Consider the following 27543-nt stretch of genomic DNA (forward strand, 5'->3'; position numbering starts at 1 on the left):
CGTTCCATGCGCACCTCTCGCTATCGCAACCGCATATTTGTTAAGCTGCCAAAGCTTTAAAGCTGCAAAGCATTTACGTACTTCTCTCTGTGTGTGTGCGTGCGTTCGAGTGTGTTTGTGTGTGTGATACACACTTGTCTCTGCATCTGTGACGGTGTGAGTGCTCGTGTCTAACGCGTAACGAAAGCGAAAGTTTTGTTGCGCGCGTGTTGCCAGCAGCAGCAGCAACAACAACAACAGCAGCAGCAGCGTCGTTGGCGTCTCCTATGATTGCACACACGTCGTTGTCGTCGCCGTCGCCGTCGTCGAAGTCGTCGCTGTAGTCGATGTCACAGTCGCTGTCGCTGTCACAGTCGCATTCGTTATTGTTGTTGTTTGTGTTGCTGTTTTATTCTTACCTAGAATTGATTAAAGGCGTGTGAAAACAACAACAACAACCACAACAACAACAACAAAATGCTCATTAGTTCCAATGAGCGTGCAATAAATTAAATAAAACGTGTTTATGCTGCCATATTCAGCGTCTCTCTTTCGCTCTACCTACTGCTATCTCTATCGGTGTTTGTGCCAGTGTTTGTGCCAGCCATCAAACAAAGAAGCCAACAGCTGTTAAGCGAAAACAAAAAAACAACAACACTAATCGCCAGCCATTCCAGCAACATTTACTGTTAAACGCTTTCAAACATCCATCGGGTAAGTCTCGTATACGCAATAAATTTTGTGGGCATAAATCTTCTAGTATTAGAGTTCCCCCAACTCAGCGCACAGCAAGAAAAAAGGCCACACGTGTCGCCTGTTAAAATTGCATGTCACAAGCAACGTTCAATATTGCAGAGAGCTTTTACTCTCACTCTCTCGCGCACATTTTTAGCGATTATCTGCTCTGTGTGTGTTTGTGTGTGTTTGCATTTAAGAACTTTGTGCCTTTGACGCGTATACGCCGCGTTCGCCCGCTGTCCTTTGCCCTAAGGACAGCCTTGCAGCATAGTTCAACTTGTTCACCTTCCCAAGGACGCGCGCTAAGGATGTATTAGTATTAGTATTATGTATGTGTGTGTGTGTGTGTGTGTGTTGGTGTCTTGGCTGCTGACGCATCAAGTTTGGCCTTTGGCCTTTTGCTCGCTGCACAAGCTGCGGTGACTGCACTTGTCCCAGTTGGTGCACGTGGCGTATGCGCAATATTGATTTCTCAAGGAACACACCATAAAAAAACCAAAACAAACAAAAAAACGACAACAACAAGCACGAAATTTGCAAACTAAACAAACAACAAGTAAATAATGTAACTCAATTCGAAATTCGAGTGTCGAAAAGTGAGTCGCAGTTTTGTTTTGCAATTGGAGATTTGTTTTTCATTCTTCTTAAAGTCAATTCACCCTTTACAACGAAATAGAGCAGCAGCTAGCTTTATTTACTCGCATGTGTGTGTGTGTGTGTGTGTGTGTGTAATTCCAAGAAACGCTCTCGTATGTCAATGGCCCGTCAGACGTCAGAAGTCAGACGTTTGCCGGCAAAAACTGGCGGGCGTTCCCAATAGCACAGACACACACAGAGAGTTAAAAGAGTTCTCAATGGAAATTGCCGCTCGTAAAGCGGAGCGTGTGAAGCGATTCGCCTAGAGAAAACCTTCGAGTTTAACTCAACCAAAAAAAAAACAAAAAGTAGCTAAGCAAAACAAAAGATAACATAAATACACAATGTGAGCTTTGCTTGGTATTAGCGCCGTTTCAGCAAAAAAAAAAGAGACTTCGACTCTGACTCTGACTCTGACTTTGACAACAACATATTCAGCTCGTATGTTTGTTTACTTATGTGAATCAATTCCTTTGTTTTCGCCTTTGAGTTTTGATTCTCACAAAGCGCTGCAATTGCTTCAGCAATCGAATGCCAACCTAATGCAATGTAAATACATTTTTATAAATAAACCATACGATGAATAAAGTTAAGAAGAGAACGACTTAAAGATACTATGCATAAAGAGCGGATGTCTGTTGTTTGTTTCCGTTGTGCAGTCAAACGTAATAATTTCATTAAATTTACCTTTGTAACAAAAGCGTACAAGATTTACAAGAATAATAATAATAATAATAAGCCGGTTCAGTGCTCCCGTAAAATGCGTATGCGTAATATTTCGTAGAATTCATTCAAGCCGGAAGCTCTAAAAATATACATATGTATGTATGTATGTATATGCGGCATCCTCGTCAAACTGTAAACCTAACGCATGCGTCTTTGAAATATTAATTTGGCATATTAATAGCAAATGGCCGCCGGCCTATACATTACACCCCATATTATTCTGTCCATAATAATAGATTTATAATTTGGGCTTCAACGCGTCGCGCATTAAAACTTCAAGATTAACCAAAATTATAAAATGCCTCCATTAATATAAACAAACAGTGGCAAAAAAAGCGAAAAAAGCGAACGAGCGAAACAAAAACAATCGCGCTTCGCTGTTCACAATTGATTAGGCCAGAGGGGAGAGGGAAGAGCGGCAGTTCGGTTACCCCAGCAGCAACACGTGCGTCGTTAATTCAATAAAAACAACAAGAGTAAATCACGCACACACACACACGCACAAACACACACACATACTCTCTCTCTCTCTCGCTCACAGGCAGCATAAAAATTCATTAACACGATGCGAGCGCATTTCACACTGAGACAGCGTGTTTTGCGACTGTGTGAGTGCGTGTGCCTGTCGGTGTGAATGTCTTTTGTGTGTGTGTGTGAGTGTGTGCCAGCACAGATATTTTTGTGCAAAAAATAAAAACATAGACAAATACATTGTTTACTGTTGTTGTTTTGTTAGCAAGCTTTTGAAAATCTTTTTATAAGATTTCTTTGTTGTGTGTGTATTTGTTAAATGCAATTTGCAATTAACAATAAAACTGATGTAACATCGCATTAACTTGGAGAGCGTAATTGGAACTGCTTTATTTCAATTTCAATTTAACCTTGCACAAAATGTTTGCTACCTTTGCGACAATGTTGAAACAGGAATTAGTAGATGAAATATCGCAGAATTATCTTGTGCATTTCTAATCGCGCTTCAGCCGAGTAGCTCCAGCTGGGTAATTTAATTGAGACTCGCTCGCGCGTTGACACAGCTCTTCCCCTCTCCCCCTCTCTCTCTCTCTCCCCAGCGCCCCTCTCATCGTTGCTCTACACACACCAACTCAGAGTCCGTCTGTCTGTGCCAAGCTCGTGGCAACAAAAATTATCGCCATTTCGCAGTCGCTGTCGACTGCGACTGCGACGTCACTGTCGCTATCTCCTCTGTCGACGCTGGCAGCGAATTTGCGTTCGCGTCACTGACTGCGATTGAATGACAAAGTCTTTTTAATTTATGCAGGCAACTACAAATTAATTCGCTTTTTTGCTTTGGCTTTTGGTTTTATTTTCTACCGGCTTCATCTCCCACACGTGTCTGCTTTAGCTATCACTGTGTGTGTGTGTGTGTGTGTGTGTGAGAGCGCTCGTGTCTATGTGTGAGTGTGTGAGTGTAATCCCATTTTAAATTGTAACAAACAGCTGCTGTAAAAGGCCCATAAAAGTTAAATACGATACACGCGTTTGTTATAGTCACTGACAAACGGTAGCAATAACAATAAAAAATTGGCTAATTTTCAATGACACAATTAATTTATTTTTTGGTTTTATCGTTTATATATTTTTTAATGGCATATTATGGGGTTTAGAAATTGATGATGTTAAATCCGTTTTATGTGCGAGGAATATTGCGAATTTTGTTTAATACTCTTATTGTTTGCCATTATAATGTGTTCGGAATGTTGTCAGTTGACAGAAAAATATTTTTTTTATTATTTGACCAAACACTTTTTGAATGAAAAATTCGAAAATTTTGCTAGCTGACAATGAAAAATTTTTTGTTTTTTTGTGAGTATTATAGATGACATTAAATTGCATATTTTATTATTATTAGTTTAAAAACCTTTTGCATTTATTAAATATTTGAAAAATTTGGCTACAGTGCATTGGAAACTCTTTTTTTTTAATTTTTTTCTTGTGGTTGTAAATTTAGTTTTCGTTTGCAAGCATTTGGGATGACATACATACATACGTATTTTATTAAGTATTATTTATTTGAATACATTTTTGCATTTATTACAGTTTGGTTTTGCAACCTATTTTAGAAGGTATCGCTTAGTTGATCACTTTTGTTTGCCGGCATGCTTTTCACAATGACAGCACTTTTATCAAAAGTTCTTGCGAATAGAGTAGTTCTACAAATACGAGTAATGAGCGCAAACGTAAAAACCCAAGTTGCTCGTAAAAACCCCCCGGGACAACATCCTCTGTACGAAATGTGTGTGTTGTATGAGTAATAATTTGGTACGCTTAAATTAAGTTGAAGTTTCATTGTGAGGGAAACTATAAATTCAAGGTTCACATGATGTGATTTGCATTTATATACGAGTACAAATCGTACACATGTATTATATATATATTATATGGGTGTATATCAGGCATTAGCCTTAACCATAAACAATAAGAGAAACACAACTGCAGCGACGATAACCGACACTAGAGCTAATTGCTGACCCAATAATGCGAGTCACACGCGGCTCTGTATGTAACTGTAAATTGCCACACGCGCGTGTTGTTTGCCAATGTGTGAGTGTGTGTGTGTGTATGATTATATGTTTGAGTGTGTGTACAAAAGAGAGAGAGACAGTAGTTGGGGCAGCAAGTTCAAAGCGCCGTCTCTAACCTGTCTCTATGGACTTGTTCCGCCTCTCACCGGCTGCACTTGTCATATGCAAACATATATTTAACCACACATATACATAGACACCCAACACACAGACAGACACTCAAACAATCACATAGTCTGCGCATTGCGATGACCGTCGACCATAAAATGTCACACGTGCCTCAGTTTTGTCATGATAATATACAAACTAGGTGGAATGGGGCACAGACGCCGAATGTTCTTTGAGTTTTTTCTGTTCTGTTCTGTTTACTCTAATGGCTGCCATGAGCATTTTAGATTAGCAAATACAACAGAGTACATTATTGATTAGATCGGAAAGTATTAGTGCCCCCATATTGGATTGGAGCTAAAAATATATCGATGTTAGCTTAAACACTTATATTTTATTTTTTCTCTTGTAGAGCATTTGCTAGTCGCTTACGCTCGCTAGAGCTGCATTCTAGCTTTGTTGTTGTTATTTGAGCTAATTTTATGGTTACATTAGCGAATTATTTTTGCTGTTATTCGCAGCAGCAGCAGAGTTAAGACAAACATAAATTAAAATGACGAAGTCGCAGCCCCACTGCTGATGATGACGATGATGATAATTATAATAATGGTGATGGTGATGGTGATGATGATGATGAGCAAACAATAATAAAAAAGCAAACACACGCGCCGCGTCGTGGTTAGCTTTTATTTGCCCTGTGGTTGTGCCTCTGTTTCGCCTCCTCTTTTGCCTTTTGGGCGGCCACAGCTGCATATTTTCGGCAGCCAGGCTTTGTCTTTGCCTGTGTAACTTGATCCCATAGAGAGAAAAACATGCGGCGACCTTGCTCAAAACAAACCGTAGTTGTAGTAAGCTTCTCGGAGAGAGAGTGTGAGTGTGAGTGTGACGAATGAAGAATGCCTGACTGACTTATCAAGCCACGCGCATGTCAGCAGCGACGACGACGCTGCTACTTTAAATAATACTAATATTTATGAGATTTGTGCGACTGATATCTAGAAATAGTTTCACTCAGTCATCATCCGGACAGGCCTTTAGCGAATTTCGAGAAATGCAAATAAATAAACAATACAATTTTGACGTGCAGCACATGTCGCATTTACGATGAATTCTGTCAAGTTTTACAATACAGTTGTTAAAGGCGAAAGACTTAGTAATTTTAGTTCGAAACTTTATCAGCTTGAAGTTTCTTAGAATACAACATGTTTTAGTTTTTAATTGCTATCTATTCTTGGTAATTTTCGAGTTTGTCATTTGGTGTTTGGATCATGATTTGTCAAATCAAACGCTGTCAATTATGAATTCGACATATAATTTATGGCTTTCAAGTGACAAATGATGATTTGAATCATTTAATTATAGATTTTACGTTAGATATTAAAGTGAGCGCAAAATTAGTATTCATATTTATATGATTATAAATGACTTGACATTTTTTTTTTTTGGGTAATTATTGATTTAGCACCACACGAGTTTTGCATATTTTTATATATAAACAAGTGCAGCGACTTAATTTGGTTGTTGTTCAATATTCGATGTATTGTTTTTTTTTAAAACAAATATTATTGTTTTCGCATATTAAATAAATTTTATTTTTAAACATGTAAATAATAATTATTGCAACAGTAAGAAAGTTGATTGCTGTGACTGATACTCTACATTTATTAAATTGTATGTTATGTTAACGTAAATTGGGATAAATATAGGATTTCCCTTATGACCTACATACTGTGACGAACACCACGAGGTTCTACTCATCTAAGCCTACTCTGTCTAGCTAACTTGCCGGCTCAGTTCAGGGCTGGGGTGGGTCTTTGGCTTCGACTGGGTAGTAAGTCATCATAAATTAAAGTGTAGACAGAGTGTAATACCAGGGGAGAGGGACAGTACTCATTTCGCATTATCTCAAACGCTCGCACATCTAGTGCCCAGTTACGCTTAATTACTGTCTGGCCAACTTCAAAGGTTCGTTCTTTAGTACGAAAGTTATACGATCTCTGATTCTTTTCATATGCCTTTTTCAGATATTTGTGAATATCAGCACGGATTTTAGAAAATTTGTCAGCACGATCGAGTCGAGCAGTTCCTTCACTTAAGAGATTCAAATTTTTAAGTACTGTGTAGTCTTTACCATGCGTCATCATATGTTGTCCAAATACAACATAGTACGGTGACGCGCCTATCGATTGATGTATGTTATTGCGTAGAGCACAATTGATACTGCTAACATATATATCCCATTCTCGCTGGTCTGATCGAATAAATGATCTTAACGCCGCATTAATGGATCTATTGACTCTTTCAGCTGCATTACTTTGAGGGAATATGCTCCAGTGAACATGTGTTTGATACCATACGAAGACAAAAATGCAGCGAATTCTCGGCTTTTAAACTGAGTGCCGTTGTCGCTGATTATGAACTCTGGTGTGCCAAAACAGTTAAATACAGTGTTGCGCAAGTGATCAATGATTATTAAAGTCGAAAATTTCTTAACTGGTATAAGAAATGTGAATTTTGAAAGATGATCCAGGATGATAAAAATTCCAATATTACCAAGTTTTGAGCGTGGAAACGGACCTATGAAATCTATGTAGAGTCTTTGAAATACTCGCTCACTAATTGTTTGAATACCCATTGGCGGCTTTAGATTTTGTGTCGGGTATTTTGAGGTTTGACATATTTCGCATTTGCTAATAAAGTCTCGCACTTCCACTACCATTCGTGGCCAATAAAAATGCCTACGAATGCGTTCTAGACACTTCGCTGTGCCGCAATGTGCTGACGTTGGGGTACAATGAGCTGAAACTATCACCGAATTTCTGAGAGATGTAGGGACGTACAGTTTCCAGCCATCGCCAATATCTTCGCTGACGTCGGAAGGCAATACTGCTCTGTAATATAAATATCCGTCTATGATTTTGAAATCCGGAAGATTGGATTTGCTCATCTTCTCTTTTAACTCGACATAATCACTTTCGAGAAATGCATCCGAGTTTAAATCTATCTCTGGTAGTATTTCGAGCTCAACAACATCTACATTTTCTTCGAATGCTCTGGAAAGAGTGTCAGCGACTACATTTTGACTGCCCTTTCGATGTTCGATCTGAAAATCCATTCCTTGTAGCTTTAACGCCCACCGAGCAAGTCTGCCATGAAGGTCTGTTTGATTCATCAACCATTTCAGACTTGCATGATCGGTTATAACTTTGAATGATTGGCCTTCTATATACATACGGAATCGCTTAATGGCTAATACAACTGCCAAGCATTCTAATTCCGTTGTAGAATAATTTCGTTGTGCTTTGTTCAACTTTTTCGACATATATGCAATGGGTAGTTCGTTGCCTTCTGCATCAAGTTGAGCTAATACGGCGCCGATGCCATATGTTGAAGCGTCACATTGCACTATGAATGGCAACTCATAGTTGGGATGACGCAAAACGGAGCAGCACATAGTCTATGTTTTATTGCTTCGAACGCATGTTGGGCCTCTTCATTCCATTCAAATTTCTTTCCTTTTAGCAGCTCTGTTAGTTCAAAGATGACCGTTGAGTACTGGGGAATAAAACGCTGGTACCAACCAGTCATGCCCAGGAATCGTCTCAGTTGGCGTCTGGACTGTGGCACCGGAAATTCGGAAACGGCTTGCACTTTCATTGGATTTACTCGAAGTGTGCCTTCTCCTACTACATGGCCTAAGTAATCTACTTCTCGTATTCCAAACTGACTTTTGGTAACATTTATTGTTAGTCCCGCTTTTCGTAATCTATTTGCCACTTCGGTCAGATGCAGTAAGTGGTCTTCAAAGTTAGAGGACATGACCAATAGATCATCTAGGTAAACGAATACGTGTTCCTTCATGTCATAGGGAATTACTTGATCCATAAGACGACACATTGTATGAGGTGAGTTACACAAGCCAAATGGCATCCGAGTAAACTGATACAAGGGTCTATTTGGTACCGTAAAAGCAGTTTTTGGTCGCGCTTCTTTGTCTAGAGAAATTTGCCAAAAGGCATCTTTTAAATCGATTTTGGAAATGCACTTAACAGATGGCAATCGACTTAGAAGACCTTCTAAGCTAGGCATGGGATATGCGTCCTTCTTCGTCACTGCATTTAGCTTTCGAGAATCAAGACATAGACGATCTTTGCCAGGTTTAACAATCAAAACCACAGGCGAGGACCATGCAGAGTTCGAAGCTTCTTCTATTACTCCTAAACGTAACATGCGGTCAATCTCGGCACAAAGTCGCTTTTCTTTAGCTGGAGATATGGGATAGTATCTTTGTTTAATGGGAGTACTATCTCCTGTGTCTATAGAATGTTCAAGAAGTGTTGTTTTTCCTAAGCCGTCCCTTTCGCATGACGGAAAAAATCAACAACTGCTTGTAATCTGCGTTTTGCATTACTGTAAGAGACAATTTGGGTATCGTTTCATTTTCAATTTCAGATTCAGTTACTGCATTAACATAACTAACAGAAATTCCAAATTTATTCCAAAAGTCAATTCCGCAAATAACATCTTGCGTGATGGCGCTAACAATTAGGAACTCAAACGATTGCTTTGTCGAATTATATTCGATTGGAAGATTAATGGTACCAGCGACCTTTTGAGGTTGTCCATCAGCAGTTTTAACAAATCCTTTGGATTTAAGATAGTTAATATTATTTTCAAGAATGTACTTTGCTAAGTTTCCTCCGATCACGCTTTTATTTGCTCCGCTATCGAGCAAGGCCAAACAACGCTGATCGAGAATGTTGAGGTAAGTAAAGGGTCGTATATCGTTGTCTTTATTTACGATAGCTGATATCCTATAAGAATTTAGTACACGCTTTTTCGACCAAAATGTATGCATACGATGAGCAGCACGCGATTTCGGAGATGTGTGTATTTTTCTTAATCGCAAATGATAAGGTATAAAATGTCGATGAATTTGTAAGTCAGGTAAGTTATTCGATATAGCAGGTGGTTGAGAATACTCTAGAGAATTTGGTTCTATTTTTAATTGCGGATATCCGCTTTTGGTGGTAAGCGAATACCCTTCTGCGAGTTTTCCTGTTTGGTTTTACATTTTGTACAATTTGGTTTATATGTGTCAAGTTTTCCACAGCCATAACAAAATATACGACGTGATTTCAGGCAATCCTGGTAACGATGACCAATTTCATCGCAATTCCAGCATTTGAAATTATCAGAGTACTTCATAGCATTTACATCTGCTGATTCTGAGTCTTCATCTTCCGAGCCTGACTCCAGGTCTTTTCTAAAGCAATCTCATGAATAACTCGGTTGGGGTTATTCGATCGATTTTGATGTTTAGGCAGTTGTGAGTAGAATTCTTCATGTTTGTGACATTCTCTACGAAGGATAGCTAAATTTGAAATTGGGACATGTAATAGTTCATGTCGAAGATCTGGTTTCAAATTATGTTTAACATAAGAGACCAATTCGGTATCGGATAGACGAGAATTAAGCGTATCTGCTATGTTTAACATCGCATCCAGATATTCATCAAAAGGTTCATTAAACTTTTGTTTCCTGCGTCTTAAGCTATCTTTTATGTCTTCATCGGTTCTTTGATTTTGGTATCTTTCGCATAAACGAGAACAAAGATTATACCAATTCCTATGATGAGAGCTACGATGAAACCTCCAATAGAATGTTAACGCTGGACCTGAGAATAGTAAGTGCGCAAACTGATACAACGTATTAAAGTTTCCGCTCAAACAACGAGAGGTCAAGCAATTTATTCGATATATAAAGTCATCGATTGGTATATCAGTTGGTGTACCACTGAACTTAAGATGCCAATTAACAATGGTACTGGAAATTCGGTCAGGCCGATCGAGACTACCAGATATATTTCCTGATTGCCCCAATCCTTCGTTATTCTGATCTGGAATTTCGTTATCCCATTCCAATTGCGGTTCCTCGGAACGAACTATTGGCGGTTGGGCGGCAATATTTAAGTTTCTAAAGGCAAATTCAACCTGATCAGCGATAGTAGCGACTAGTTCCGCTCGAAAGTTATCGAGTGAAGAAGTGATAAGTCCTTGAACTCGTTGTTCAGACACAGCTGGAACGGGTGTGGTTGTACTTCCTGTTGATGCTCGGGGTAAGCGACTTTCTCGCGCAGCATTTTGATGCTGCCTGGAAGTAGGTACATTTTGTTCTAAGCTTGCCCTGTGTTGCCAAGAAGGAGATTGTGCGGCATTTCTCATGAGATTCTCTCTCTGATTAGCTCTTGTTTTGGTCGATCTCGTGGTTTAGTACCAGCGGCTCCCGAGGCTTCGCGTGAAACTGGGGTGCTGCAACTGTATGAAGCATGCTTAACCCTTCAGATTGTTCTGAGCCAAAAATATCTCCTATCCTGCACGGCTTTTGCAAGTTGGACAAGTTTCGCTAGTATTGAGCCAATTGGATATACATTCGGAGTGAAAGTTATGACTACAAGGGGTTTTACTAATTCAAATTCAGACGATTTTAAATCATTGCAAATTTTGCAAAGAATTAGTGAACTAGCTGATGCGAGGTTTTCGTCGCTGCGAGTAACCGGCATAATGAATTAAAATATGAATGTGAACTAGTACGGTATTCGATATTGACAAGGTAATTGACAAAAATAAGTTTACGATATGCGATAATATAGTGTTCAAGTTTTAAGTTTTTAAGTTTGGGACTTACCCTTCAATGCGATTTTAAGACAATGCGAAGTGTGTACTGAGAGTCTGAATCTACTTTGATTAGTAACGTATTTGATGAGTGTTTGTGATTGAAAGAGGAACAGATCGATATTAACCAATACTGAACAATTCTCGATTTCAATACCACAACACAATATTGTGTACTGGGCCTAACAATGATTCGGTAGAGAATCGAAATTCATCAATTCTACAAAAAATTTCCTTAATCACATTATTGGCCAGAAAATTGCATTTAACAGGTTTAATTCATTGATAACACTATCAATTAATGAATCCGCTATGTATGTTCTTTTCGCCTGGTCTGCTTCCGACGTTCTCATCAGTAAACAGCCAATCCAGAAGGCAGAAAATTCATACATCTATGTTTTCAATAAAAAGAATGAATAGTTTGATGAGGAAATGTTTATTTTGGGGCACATTTTCCATAGGCCCCACGTTGGGCGCCATTTAATTATGTGACGAACACCACGAGGTTCTACTCATCTAAGCCTACTCTGTCTAGCTAACTTGCCGGCTCAGTTCAGGGCTGGGGTGGGTCTTTGGCTTCGACTGGGTAGTAAGTCATCATAAATTAAAGTGTAGACAGAGTGTAATACCAGGGGAGAGGGACAGTACTCATTTCGCATTATCTCAAACGCTCGCACATCTAGTGCCCAATCAAAATTAAAAGTTTAACGCCTCATTGTTTTCTTCTCCATAATATTCAGTATTTTAATACACATACTTCATTTTGTTTATAAAAATTATCTCTAATTAACAATAGTGCTTGATTTATCGAGCTATTATTTATCGTTACGTTAATCTGTTTTGTTTAAATATTTGTCTTCATGACTTAATAATACGAAAAATATACCAACACGGAACACACGGAATTGAAAGCCTCACAATCACAACCCCAATCAACTATAAATACAGTCACGGCTATGCCGTACTTACGCACTTTCCATCGAAGTTAGCAGGCCTGATAACCGATGAATCCGTCGTAGCATATATGATTGTTGATGATAGCTGTTAAAGATGATAAAGGTTATGGTTATCAGGCTATCAATCCCTATGTACCCATGTTGGCTGTGTGAAAAGTCGAAAAAATGAGTTAGTTGATCTGACAAGTACTATTTACAAATTCAATTTAATTTTTCAAGTATTCAAACCATGTTGGCACTTTTAGTGCATTTTACGAACGAAAACAATCCAATGCAGATGGTGCTGGCGGGTTTTGTGTGGAGCCGTAGATCTCTCGCCGGAAGATCTACGCTCCTTTGAACGTCTCTAGTATCGCCTTCGCTTAGCCGCTATCGAATACCGTTTGATAATCTGCAGCGAAGATTCGCTGCCGCAAGATTATCGCCTTATTCCCACTCTAGCCGGTTGTTTGCAGCGAGGTTCGCCGCCTTCACCCAAAACTCCCTTAGGCTTGCAGGTTAGGGTGAATATCCGCGTGCGCTTCACTAGTTGCACTTGTTCAACAAAAGGGGGGGGAGACGAGGATCGCAATGTGCAACACCTATTCCACTCTAAGGAGGGTCTAGCGGGTGCAATTGCCAGAGGTATGGCCAATAAGCTGCATAAAATAGCATTTTTACTGCAAGGTCTAATCAGATGGACACTACTTACCAATCAGTGGCAAAGAGAAAATTTAGCAATTCTAAATTCTCTATTAGAGCCGGCCAATCCAAGTTGGCGACAAAAGAAAACCTTGGATGCCAAAATTGTTGGCTTTCCTTTCTTGGTTGCAGTATTATTTTAAATTTATTTTTGCAATTTTTCTTTGCAAATTTTTGGTCTGATGTAATAATGCTCTCAGTGAAAAAAAAGTGCATAAGTGAAGATGGCTGCCCTTAGTGAGTACTCAAAGCATCTCTGTGTGGATCAAGGCGATACTTACTACCCGTTCGATAAACTCAACAGTTGAACTATGCTAAGTGGAGTTGCCAACTTAATTAAGGCTTTGGCGCATCAGCTGATGCTTTGATTTGTGACAATCAGATGTTTTTTTTTTTTTGCAACTTTAATTTAGACAACTACCTCACAATACATTTTAAAATTTACGTAATAAATCATCTGTTTTTTGTTGTTGTGTGTTATTATTTGATCAATCTAACTGTTGCCAACGCTCACGATTATTTATGTAGTAGAGCGTAAAACGAAAAAAAAAACTTGTGGGTGCGCCACAGGCGGAAGTAATGCGACATCAAGTATACGCCCCAATGCACAGCGGTTGCTACACGTGCCAGTCAAGTTTGTCTGAGTCTGAGTGTTTTATTTTTTTTTTGTGTTGTGTTAAGTATACATACATATATATAAAAATCTAACATATGCGAAACTAATTAATTACGTTAAATGTTTCGCATTTTATGATGTGCCAATTAAACGAGCGAAATAAAATTCTCGTGTCAACACAATAACCAAGCGAACAACATTCACCATCACATTTCGATTCAAATTCACATTCACATTCACAGCGATTAGCGTAATACATGGCCCATTAAATGCGTTCATTCATTCATTCATTAAGCTGTAAAACAACAAAAACAAAAAAAAAATTAATGCAACATCCCATTAGCTAAGAAAACATTAACATAATAGGTATAAATGAGACATTTGTACAATCTAGAAGCTGAAAGTGAATGCTCAATTTAGAACGCCAATGAATCGCGGCATTTGCCACCCATCGAACTAATTCTATATGCATCATCCATCAATAAAAAAAAAAACAGAAAACTACAATCGTATCGATTCGAACTTTGTGTCATGTTTCACATTTGCATTTTACGAGTTTTGTCAGAACTTGTTTGGGTTCTACACAATTTTAATTGCACTTTAAAAGACAGAAATGTTTAGCTAATTTGATTGTTTATTGCCAACTATATTTATATTGGCATGTGGCATCCACAAATGGCGCTTTATAATTACTTCATTGTTATAGCAAAAAACAAACAGAACCTTTGTTTTCATATGTGTGTTTTGTCTGAACTTTAATTTGCATTCCACTGCAAATTATTTAAACTATTTTCACGTGATTTTCAACAAAATATCCCCCAATTTTGTTGTAACCTCTCAGCTGAACACAAAGCTGCCAAAATCCCCTAAAATCCGATGGGCGGTTTAACGATTTTGACACGTGTGTTTCAAACTTTTTGGTTTTTAATTTATATGGCTGCAGTTGTACATAAAAACTGGAGCTCAGCATTGAGGGAACTTTGTTGAGGTGTCTTTGACTATTATTTATATTTTAGCCCAGACAAGTCTGGGAGAGGCTATAATAAAAGTGTGTCTGGTGTAATAAAATATCAATTAAGTTCCGGCACATTTTTGTAGGTGACGCGTTCTGTGTGTTGATCATGCTTGTTTCACCTGATTCCGAGCTCTAATTTCATTAGTGTCTATGGAAAATATTTGCGTTGTGGCACATGTAATATCAATTTTAATTCTGATAAATACGTGATAAACCGCCCCATACGTGGCATAATCGTGCACATACTTATAAGTTCGTTGTATGTTCATTTTTATGGTTGAGGGCACTTTTTGCCCAAAGTTTTGACGTGCTCGTTGGGTTCGTTGGGTAAGTAAATAAGACTCAGGCCTAATTAATAGCGTTGCCGCTGCTGTCACACATTTCGTTTTTTTTTTTTTTTTTGTTTTTCGAAGGGCTCGAGCATTTTTGCTCGTCTTTAACGAGCTGCTGTTTGTTGAACCTTTTGATGATGGTGTTGATGGTTCGGGGCTAGGGACTGAGGAAGAAATTGCGCGTGGCTGGCTTTTGTTTGCCATTGGCAAAGCAATTGGGTCATCGTTTGGCACACGTGTGGCTCGTTTAATGTTTCGCTTTTTCGCTTTTTCGTTTTTATTTGTTTTGCTTGTCACCATCATAAATTTTTATCGCCTAGCTGGCAATTCAATTGCCAATACTGCACACTTCCCTAGAAAAAAAAAAAAACTCACACACAATGCTCTCTTCTTCATGCTGTATCAATACTTCGAATTCTCATATTCGCGTCTCTGTTTGCTTTTGACTCGACTCTCATGACGTTTCTACAATTTTTTAGCAGCATTTTGTTATTTTGCTGCACAAAGTTTTGGCACGTTTAGTCTGAACTCCAGACGTATCTAAATATTATTGGGCGCATGTTTATTGTCTTAGCTTGAATATGTGAATATATCGTTTTGGTATTTTTGTTTTTTAATAGTCATTTGGCATTGTTGCGCCCCTCCTTGAGATTATTGTTTCCTTTATTCAATTCATTTTTTTTCCACAACTTCCACGCGCATGTATTGAGATAACAAGAAAATTAACACTTTATTATTTTTGTTTTTGTGCTGTAGTTGAACGTTGTTCGGGGCTGATAGATATTTTTTTTGGTTGGCAACGAACGGTTCCAGATTACGGCAAAACAAGAGATATAACATGTATGTGTCTATTGAAAAGTGAATTTATTTGTTAGGGAATACAGAATTCAGAATGAAGTACAATTTAATTTGCTTTTCGATCTCAAATCGATGTTAATCAAATTCCGAATAATGATCAAATTGTAAAAAGTTCATTTTAATTTCTTCCATATTCAAAGTTATACAATTTTTTTTTTTGGTTTTAATTTGAAAATTTTCCATCGTAAATCAAATATACATTACATATTCAAAGCATATACACACATCATCCGCCTTGGCTCCAGACGAACTTGACCATAGACCCAAACAAACAAACAGGCAGAATAAAAGTAAACATTGTAGACCGGCAATGGAATATTTTTCTCTTTTTCCCCTGAATTGTTCAGCATTTTTACGCTGGCATTGGCGCCTACGCTATTTAAGTTGTTTGTTGTTGTTGTTACTGATTGTTGCTGGGTTTTGTTGTTGTTGTCATTGTGCATGATACGTGGCACGTGTAAAGGTGTTAGATAAAAACTAAGATGACAGTGCGAGGCATAAATGGGCCGCTGATTAAGGCGACGCGACAACGTGTGCATATCGCGTATACGCAGCGCTGGTTGGCAAACAGTGTGCAAAAAGCGAAACCTGCGAAATAGTTGCAATTGATAAATATTGATCAGCGTTAATGTACAAAAGTAATTATTAAGTGCTAAAATGCTATTCAAATGCCACAATTTTAATTCTCAGAAATGAAAACACATACTTAAGCACACTCAAGCACACACATGGCGAATGCGTAATGTGATTGTAAGCCAATAGATTAAAGTGCGGTGACAATCATTCAGGTAGCACTTTAGATTGCCCTCAAGGTTGCCTTGCATATGCATAAATTTATAATTAATAGCCACTTGTGTAAAAGCTTTTCCTGTTGAACTTCCTCTCACGTGCAGCTAATGAATGGCGGTGAGAATTGTGTGCGACGATTCTGAGTCTGAGTCTGTGTCTCTGTATGAACACGAGTTTATACAAAATTTAAAGGCTAATACGAGCCGAGGAATTACTGGTGACATTTAAGCAAATGAAGCCCAAGTGCAATATAAAACGCTCTTCACGACTTACGTGCTCTCGAAACATAAACAAGAAAAGGCAGACAACTCGTCTGTTTAATATACCAGCCACAAGCCTGTGTCTGTGTCTGTGCCTGTCTGCTTGTCTGTGTGCGTAGTGCAGACGTCACAAATAACACATTATATGCATGACAATGTGTGCTGCCTTTTGTCGTATGAAACGATATTTACTCTCGCATGCTCACATGCCCGTTAGCTCCGCCAAAATAAACTTCAAAATGACAACGCCTTCAACAACGGCAACTGCAAACCCGAGAGTTTCTTGAACTTCAACTTATTTTCGTTGCCGTTGTTGCTGCGGTTGTTCTCGTTGTTGTTGCTGTTGTTGTCGCTGCGTTGACAATAACAATTTAATTTGGGGTCGCCTGATACCGCTTTTGCTTTGTTCTCGAGTGCCGAGGCTCTCTAGCGAAAAAGTAATTGCCCTGAAAACGCCTCAAACGCCCAAGCAATTTAAGCCACGCCATCGTGCTCCCAATTTCCCGTGTTTTGTCTTAGAAGTCAATGAGCTGTTCGCCGTTTGGTCCATTGTTTCCTTGCCGCTTGTTGAGCGCAACTTTAACATTCAGTTCGACAACTGTGGCGTGCCGTGTCGTGTCGTGTATTGTGTGTATTGTGTGTTTTGTGTCGTGTCCAACAATTATTTGGCTAATTTATGCACACGCAGTGGCAGTTCTCATTATGGCCATTGATTGACATGACCTCCAGCAGGTAGCCAAATACCAAATGCCACACATATAGATACAGCCGGCAAATGGCAGCTCCAGGTGACGATCTAAGCGTGTTTCAAATTGTTTTGAGAACACTTGATTCGATGTAGCAAACACACACACATACAAAGTGTTCCTACGATTGTGTCTACATGTGAGAGAGATACACGAATGACTCAAGTAACTTATTTTATTGTTGTTGTTGTATATTTTTATTATTATTTATTTTTTTTTTTATTTATTTTTATGTTCTGCTTTTTTGCCTGCAGCGGCACGTGTTGCTCGTTTTCTGTCCAGTTCGAGGCAAGCCGGAATCATCAGGCCACTTTTCGAGGGGCTTTTATATCATACAAATATTTTTTTATTTGCAAATATAAATGCTGGACAACGAGACGCTTAACTATGATAGGCTGGTGGAGACAGTAAACAAAAATTAAATGTAGGGCTCAACTTAGCAAACAAGTCATTTAAATAATGTATTCTGTGTTTTATTAATACAGATTGCTTTATTTTTAGCCGATGTTTATAACCGTTTAGAATTTATTTAAGAAATAATTATAACTGTTGCTTTAGTTAACAAGCCGGTATATTTTGAACTCTTTGGTATATTTTATGTGTAATAATATATCTTTATACCAGATATAGCGTTTGGTATATTTTTGTGTTGTTATTGGTATATTAATTTCGAATATTTTTTGGAATAATACCACATTGTTTTGATTTTATCGAGTACACTCGACAGTTGTTCACTTGTTTTTTTTTTTTCAAATAAAAATGAAGGTCAGCAAGTCTCTTAAATGTAGAATTACCGTGCAGTAGTCAGCTTAGTAAACAAGCCAAATTTGTAATGTGTTTTCTGTTTTATTAATAGAGATTACTTTATTTTTAGATGTTTATTTTTAGAAGAGTATTAAAGCTTCAGTAAATATGATAAGTGAGCTTTTGGGTCTATTTCACATTGCCATATCATTTGTTTATGACTCAGTTCAGCTCAAAAATTGTTTTGCCACCTTCCTGCTCAGACTGTTTCACTGTTTTGTCGCGTCTCTTCTCGTCTTTCCCCCCTCCCCTCCCCCCTGTTGACCGTGTCCACTGCTGAGGGGATACTACGAAAAACAGCACGTGTACGTCAAATATGCCATTGGGGCCATTCGTTAAGGCTTGGCATACGTTACGCTTCTTGGTTTTTGTTACATTTTAATGCCGGGGATGTGGCCAAGATGATGATGGCTTAGCCATGATTCTAGAGGTTCAACCGAAAAGTGTTTTTGTATGCGCATATTGCCGGATGTTAGATTGAAAGCAGCAGCAGAGGCAGCAGCAGAGACAGCAACAGAATAAAGCAGAAGGCATAAATAATAAAATGTAATTTCAAGCTATGCATATTGGCACATCGACAACAATTCTGTTTTGTTGGCATTGTGAAATCCGCTTAGCTGACACGCCCACACGCCTCTCCGCCCCCCAAAAAGTACTTAAAATGAAAATGCCTCTTAGAGGCCGCGATGCCGCACACTTTCCAAATGTAATTACACTCAAGAGATACACGTGCCGTCAACAACATCGCCATCGTTGTCGTCGTCGTTGTTGTTATTGTGGTTGTTGTTGTTGTTTTTGGGCTTTTTCAATTTGAATTTGACTGCCTCACAGGACTGCTTTTGCCTCTGACTCTTACTCTGTTGCAGCCCTGTGGCACAGCTCATCTTACTGACAGCTCGACACAATAACAAGAGTCGAGCACTTGAGAAATTTGCATGCGCGCCAAAATGTTGACTATCGATATACATATATATATATATAATTTGTATATATATATATTTAGAGTATTCTTCGGGGATCCGCCACGTAATACTTACTTGCCACAACGATTGCTGTTTTAAGTTTGTTTACCTCTTGCGAAATTGCCCCGCCAGCAAACGCGCGCTAATATAAACATAGTCTTGGGCCATGGCCATTGCTAAGCTTAGATTTGGGGCATGGTTAATGAGCTTCAGCTGCGACTCTGACGGCGACTGCGACTGCCAAAATAATCTTACAGCTGTTGTTGCTGCTGCTGCTGCTGTTGTTGTGTTTGCCACTTGTGTGGCTCTGCTCTGGCAGCTTGTTGGCATCGAATGACAGCTCAGTTGGTTCCGTCAACGGCTTTTGGGAATTCAGGGCACCGTTACTCAAGGGCAATATACCTTGTTTATCTTTCTGAATGACTAATGCACTGCAAATTCCAAGAGATTAAACGCAATGATGAAATATACATGCTTAATAATAAAGATGTTTTCCACAGCTTAGTAACTAATACTCAAGTGTGTTATTAAGCAGCTGCTGCCTGCCGGCAACCTTTGTTGTATGATGTTTACACACGAGTCGGGAACAATATACTCGTGCGTATAAATATATATAGTATATAAAATGTTGTGTTCTAATCCGATCATTAGGACTCCAAAAGCGATTAAATATATGAAATGTTATGTCAGCTCATAAATAAGTTGTTAAATTCGCTAGTTAAGGGGGAATATTTTGCTACTAAATTGTTTGTATTTAGATCAAATCTTTGGGTCATAACCAAAAGTTGTAGCAAACGCAGTTATTAATGTGCAATTATATTGCATTAAAGCAATAAGTGTGAGATCATGAAAACGATTTGTATTTGCTTTGTAAGCTAGTGTAATTTCTGGCACGTGCAAAATTAATAATCACTTTGACTGCCTCCCTTTTGAAGTTGATGTTGTTGTTTTTGTTACTGATGATGATGATGATGATTTCATCATCACGGAGCGAACATTCGAAAAATCGCAAATAATTGTCTAAAGAAGTTGATTGAACTCGTTACAGTATTATTATTAAATTAATTTTCGTTGTTTGCAAAACGGGCATGACATTTGGACACTTTGACATCGAGTCAATCAATCAATTAATCAATTTGACGGCCAATTAATTTTGCATTTTCTTCCCCTGCAGTTCCACAATGGCGCCCACCGTCTGCTCGGAGAAGAAAGTACGTGTTGCGGGCATGAAGGAGGCGCGACGACGTGGCAACATGGGCGTGGCCCAGTCAACAACAAACACAAGCACAGCTGTGACAGCAGCAACACAAGCAGCAGCAGCTGGAGCCATACAGAACAGCGTTGTGCTCAACTATGGTGAGTAACGTCCATCCCACGTGGCGTATACGTAACATGAGCCATATGTGCTGTCCACAGCATTGTTGCTATTATTGCTATTCTGTTTGCTATTTTTAAGCCATTTGCAGCTGCAACTCACGTTACTTGGACATGTTTAATTAATTTATGTAAACTTGGTCAAGCACCAACGTTGTTAGCCAGTTCCACTCCACTGCAACGTGCCCCCCAAATGTGCAGCGTACGCTTCACGTGTTGCCTGCTTCATGTTGCTGTTTGCTTTGGCACGCGACTTTGTTATGGTAACAATTTGCGTCAGCAATGCAAAGTACGTTTGGCAATTTCTCTGGAAATTCGTTTGTACGACACATTTATATAAGCAACGCCTCCCCAACTTCCATTGGCTTGCAAAGACAATTCAAAAGGCTTAGACGAAGGCTGGTTGCTACAACTGAGCTAAAAATATATCTTAGAGGCAAGCAGTAGCTTAAAATAATCTGTTGTTTATGTAAATAAAATTAAAGCAAATCTGTTATCATTTAATGTAGAGATTAGGTGAGTAAAGTGCTTAACAATTTTCTAAAGTTGATGCAAATCAATTTGAATCGAGAGATTAGACACCTTTTTTAATTTTTTTGCCTGTATTTTTTATTATTGTATTGAAATGATTACAGAAAAATCAAGTAAATCTTTAATGCAAAGATAAGCTCAGTAAATTGATTAAAATAATCTAAAGTTTATGCAAATAAAATTGTATTAAAATTATAATACTTTAACCGATAAATTAGCTGATTAAATGGCTTAAAATAATCTATTATTTCTACGAATAAAATTCAAGAAAATCTGTTGTACTTTATTGTAGAGATTATCTGAGTAAATTGCTTAAAATAATCTAAAGTTTATGCAAATGAAATTATATTAAAATTGTAATATTTTAACCCATCAATTCGCCGATTAAATTGCTGAAAATAATAAAATTAATGCAAATTTATAATTCTTTAATCCATAGATTAGTTGATTAGATAAGATTAATAGCAGTCACCTAATTTCATTCTTTGATTATAAATTCAATGATTATATTGACCTTTAAGACCTAATTTTGTTACTGGACAGGGAGTTGCGATTGCTTGTTAATCGATTTCATCGTAGGCAAATAGCTGTTTCATCGTCTTTCAATCATTTATCATAACATGACACTAATTGACCATAAGATCTTTTAGTTTTCTTGGAAAAACGAAATGTGTTAAATAGCAACAACAACAGTTAATAAATAAGCTGAAATGGCCGCCACTTGAATGGGCACAAGAAATCTTAGCATAAATATTGTATAAGCATTTATTTGCACACAGCAACCAAAGAGCGAAAGAGAATACAAAATATTTTGCACACACAGCGAGTATGCGATATGTCGTAACCTTTATTTTGTTGCCAGTTTGGTGTGTGGCACGTTTTTTGGGTTGCCCCTTTTTTCTTCTTATTGTTTTTTGTGTTGCTGCTTTCGTTCGTTTCTATGGCGGTGTGCTACTTTGGCTGACTTATTTACAATTTTCCCACATTTGTTGGTCTGCTTTTGGCTTTTGCCGACTTTGCTTTTTATTGCCCTGTTTGATGTTGCTGCCTCATAGATTGTTGTTGCTGTTGTCGGTTGACTTTTTATTGTTGCCATATTCAACGCAATTCATTCAAAATGCTTTTTCTTATTCATGTTATTATTGTTGTTGATGTTGTTGTTGTTATTTATTTTCCTACTAATTTCCAGCAACACGTTAAAATGTTGAATGCTAAATGGGTGTGACGATGCCACGTGCAGGCGCCTATGAATCTTCTACATTTCCCTCCAAACCCCTTCGATCCGCAGGCAATCTTAACGTAACAACCTGGGTGTCGCACAGTGGGATGCAATCAGAAATTTAATGAAATAATTGTGCTGTTCCGCATGAAATTACTTTTGCTGATTCACAGCTAAAAAGTGGAAAAGTTTCCTCTAGAGTATGAATTCGGCCAACTAATAGCTGTTTGTTATTCCATATGAATTTTGTTTGGATTTGGTGCCAATGTACATAATGTAAGGTTCATCGTTTTGGCCTGTTGGCTTTTGTATTTATAGATGTTTGCCTGTTGCCAGCAATAAATGACACACATTTAGAAAGCAATTGTAGGTGACTTTTGTGGGCATTGCTAATGCCATGGCTCAAACGACATTTGCTTTAATTAAGCATAAATAGTGACTAATTTGATGTGAGTGGACGGCACGTGTGTGCCCTCCGTGGCGATGCTAACGAGGCCACCGACGCCCCCAGACCTCAGACCCCATCACACTCGTGACTGCGAGGCCCGAGATCCGAGACCGCAGACCTTCAGACGTGTGTCAAGACATACAAACGAGAGTACATTTTATGTATGTATGTGTATGTATGTACACGACAAGGCAATGTGCGAGAAATGAGAACAACAAAAACAACAACAGCAACTACGATGATAAATAGATAAATGTTCATTGGCGTTGCTCGGTCGAGTGCAAGTGCCTCGTGGGGGGACCTCGACACTTGCATAAGTCGATGACGAACACTGCGCCACTGTGTGGCATTGCAGGAAGTAAGCACACACAAGCGTGAGGGGGTGGCAAACTGCGGAAATTCGAAGGTGACAACAATAACAAAAAGAGCAACAACAAGAGTAAAGTCAACACCACATTTCCGCATTAAATATTCTTACGTTCTTACTTACGTCTCATTGATTTGCACATGTTGGAAACACGCAGCATGAAATTGCTTACGTTAAAGGGCAGCGTCTGATGCAACAAGGCAGCCGAGCAACTGAGCAACCAAGCAACCAAGCAACAGGGCAACGGCCACGTGGCATCGCATAAGTTGACATACATTTAGTTTTACCCCATTGGGGGAGTGAGATTTTTTTCAGTTATGTGATGCAGCAGCATTCACAAACATTGCACTGAGAATTTGATTAGGTAATAGGAATATATATTATGTCATGCTCATGATCAACCAATTTAACGAGCACATTATGCATATCGAATGCTAATTTATGACTTTGTTGCTTAATAAAATGTATTTTAAAATGCGAACCAATTAGGTTGCATTGAATAAGTATTATTATAAGTATTAATTAATAACTATTAATCATTGAGAATGATTAAGACACTCTAAGATAATTTGCTCATTAAGGCTAAAAATATATACCTCTATGTGTACACACTCGTAGCTAGCAAAAACCTATTTATAAAATGCGAAATCAAACTAGAAATCAAAGAGGGAGCGCTGTTCATTTGCTAAACTATTTACACATGCGATTGCAGTACTTAGCACCTATTACAATTAAGACCTCCATGCGTCACCTTACTATACACAAACACATATAAACATATTCACTAATAAACTGGAACCCCCCGTAATCAACCCCTCCGTCCGTCCTCCAGCTTGCCCTTGGGCCAATGCCCGTTCTCACGTTTCACTACACTGGTGCAGCGTATCGAAATACTGCTTTATTTGCACAACGCAAACACACACAATACGCTGCTGAATGCATCGTATTCAGCACTTGGGCTGGGCACCGGCATCCAGCGATCTCGGCCATGTGCTCAAAGCTACGATGTGTCGACCCTGACCATAGACACAGTGCCGGAAGCTCTAATTGCAAAATGATTTCTCTCTCTCTCTTCTCTCTTTTTCGAGGGAAAAAGTGGAACCGACCAAGTCTGTTGTTTACAATTTACTGTGGGTACATACATGTGTATGTGTATGTGAGTGTGTGTGTGTGTGTATTATCCATGATTTGTGCAGGCAAAGGCTTTTGCATTGTGTGCATGTGCTTAGTGACGAGTTTTGCAAATTGATGCGAATCGCGCTGAAATCGCCAATGTAGTTGACAACAACTGGCCCCGAGCTGTGGTCACGTTTTGCGACACACGCGACGAACAGACAAACAAACTTATGCATATATATCAACAGCATGGTCGCTGATAGTCGCCAATGAGGTCCGCTGACTGATTAGCCAAAGGGGCTGTGAAACATGTGCGAAAATGCGAGCAATAAGTTAAGCTAAAAATAGCTTGCAAAATTCTTGATAGCTAAGGTGTTTCGCAAATATAGCAAATATAATTGATATAAAATATCATATCCAATAGCAAATATGATCTATATTAATTATAATATTTTTATGCATTCCTTAATAAGAATATTGAAAATTCTTAAATTCTGTATTTAGTAAAAATAGCACCAGCAATATTTGATTCTAAAGTTATTTGGTATAGCAGATGTATGTAATTATTTGTTAATAATATTTTATCTATATGAAATATAATATTTCTTCTCTTTTTACTTAAATGCATATTGAAAACTCATCTTCATATTTTACTCTCTAAAAATAACGATGTATTACAGTCATTCAACTCAAGTCTGATTGGCTGTATTAAATTTCGCATTGCATACTTTTAGGCTGGATTCAATTTCATCCAAGCGTTTATTTGTAGCATACGACTTGTGATTTTCTATTTGTGTGCTTTGTGTTATATTTACTCTTTGATTGACACCTATTGTTTTCTTCGATCTATTTGCAGTTGCCAAAGGTTCAACGCACTCAGCGGGTCGTCAGCAAAGGCGTCGCATGGTTCGTGTCCCCTCCAGACTGCAGCATATCTCAAAGAACATCATATCGTCATCAACATCATCATCACCAACATCATCATCTTCGGAGTCTGAACAACAGCTGGAGCGTATGGAACTCGATGAGTACACCAACAGTGATTACAACGAGGCAACAAGCATACAGATATCGCGCACACATTCCAGCGGCAGCAGCAACAACAACATCAACATTAAAACAGTATTACAACCCACAACAGCCAACATCAATAGCAACAACTACATCTTTGGAAATGGCGGAAACAATAACAAGACATCAACAACAGCCAAATTCTGTGATCAAATGCCAAGTGCTGATGATGAAGACGACGACGACGATGATGATGAGGAAGAGGATCAGGGAGATGGCGATAGTGGCTATGAGTTTGCACTGGAGCCAATCAAACCGCACATTCAGCAACAATATCACTCACACAATGAGGGACTACTCTCCATAGCCCTGAAGACTATCAAGCTGGTGCAGCGAAATAAATTGCTACAGAAGCGTTTGGCTCAGTTGCAGCTAGAGACGTCCGAGTTTATTGCCTCGGTACTGGCTAATCCCGAGAATCGTCATTTCCGTGACAAAGTCGCGGTTAAAGCGGAATCGCCCAGCAAAGTAAGCAACGTTTTGCTGCGTCATTAAGCGATAAACAATGATGAAAAATTGCTGCATACTTTTGGGCGCTAGCCAGAAATGAAAAAAACCCATTCCGCTGTGTCACAGAATTTCCCTTTCACCAGCGCATACTTATTGGTCTCGCAGAAAAACCTATTAGCCGTTAATTGATTTTAATTTACTATTAATTAATTTAAACATTCGTAATCAGAGTCAATCAATTACTGCAGTCGTCCCTTCGTAAAGTTCCCTTAAAGTAATGTGACTCGAAAGAGTCGAATTCTGTGTCACGCGGAATTGAGTTCTGAGCAATTCGTACTGATTATATTTATAATTATAAAACAAAAAAACAAAGAAAGCAAAGTGTGAGTTTAACACTTTGATTATACAAGTATGAAGATACAAACAATACATAAACATATACACAAGAAAATTTATTTATAAAAAATCAGAAAAAAGTCAAGAACTAAGTAGTTGCTAAGTATGTTTATGTTCAACATTTTTTACATCCAACAACTAATTTATAAATATTTAACAAGTCTATTAGTAATACCTAGAACTTTAGGTTTTTACAAACAAAAAAACTGGCATAATCATTTTAGAAGTAGAGCAACGCTTTTGGATTTATACTTGGCGTTTTATTCAACTACAAATAACATACAAAGCAATTTGTTCATTAAACTAAGCCTAGCAAAAACCTCTATACGTAATACATGGTTAACTAATCGTCAGACCCATAACCCATAATCAATACAAATCAGATAAATCATTAAATCAGAGCGAAACCAAAACAAATGATGAATAATTCATTCGAATTCTGAACACTATATATGTAATCATGATAACATTTAATTTAAAATTTTCTACTTACGTACATAAATGTTATATCTATAATAGATTAGCAAATAGACAACAATCTTGAATAATCATCAATACAAATTTCAAATAAATTTCATTTATTGAACTGAAAAAAGATCACATGTTTTATTTTTTGTTGCTGACATATTGCTCTTCAATCAATTAATGTGAATTTCAACAGATTTCAGAAGAACAACAAGATAAGTACACAATAATAAGTAATAAATGGTATGGCCTACAATTATTGGTCGTGTCAATAACACCAATCAAAGCGCTCAAAGACCGACGCCAAACATGACGTTGAGTCTCCGTCAACTTAAGCTTGGGAATTTATGATTGCTTCAGTGTTCCAAGAAACTTCAACGAGTCACAAAGCGCAACTTGTAAGATACTAGGAGAAGCACGAAAGTCGACAATAAAATACAAAATATTCTCTGCTTTTGCTGATTTTTGGAATGCACTTTAATAATTTGCAAACCTATTGTCATAATGTAAAATTACACTTGAATTGTTTCAAGTTCATTCAATTAAATCGTTCCCCTCCCATCTGTCTACTCATGAGCAAAAGCCTTTCGAGTACTATTCAGCGGTCTTTGGTTTTTTTTTTATTACTTGTGTGCGTCTTCTGTCATCGCCTCTTATTTATTTTTGTCTGCTGTCATAAGCTG

The 27543-nt window shown here is 38.2% G+C and overlaps 1 protein-coding gene across 1 annotated transcript; it reads left to right on the top strand.

Annotated features, from left to right (window-relative positions):
- Positions 1–26963, top strand: LOC132786117 (uncharacterized). The gene is made up of 3 exons (XM_060792540.1): positions 1–693; positions 20598–20779; positions 25335–26963. The coding sequence occupies exons 2-3, from the start codon at positions 20605–20607 to the stop codon at positions 26042–26044; spliced, it is 885 nt and encodes a 294-aa protein (XP_060648523.1). The 5' UTR covers positions 1–693; positions 20598–20604; the 3' UTR covers positions 26045–26963.
- The last annotated feature ends 580 nt before the right edge of the window (positions 26964–27543 follow it).

The sequence above is a fragment of the Drosophila nasuta genome, chromosome 2R (assembly GCF_023558535.2).
Source record: "Drosophila nasuta strain 15112-1781.00 chromosome 2R, ASM2355853v1, whole genome shotgun sequence".
In the NCBI taxonomy this organism is placed as follows: Eukaryota; Metazoa; Arthropoda; class Insecta; order Diptera; family Drosophilidae; genus Drosophila; species Drosophila nasuta.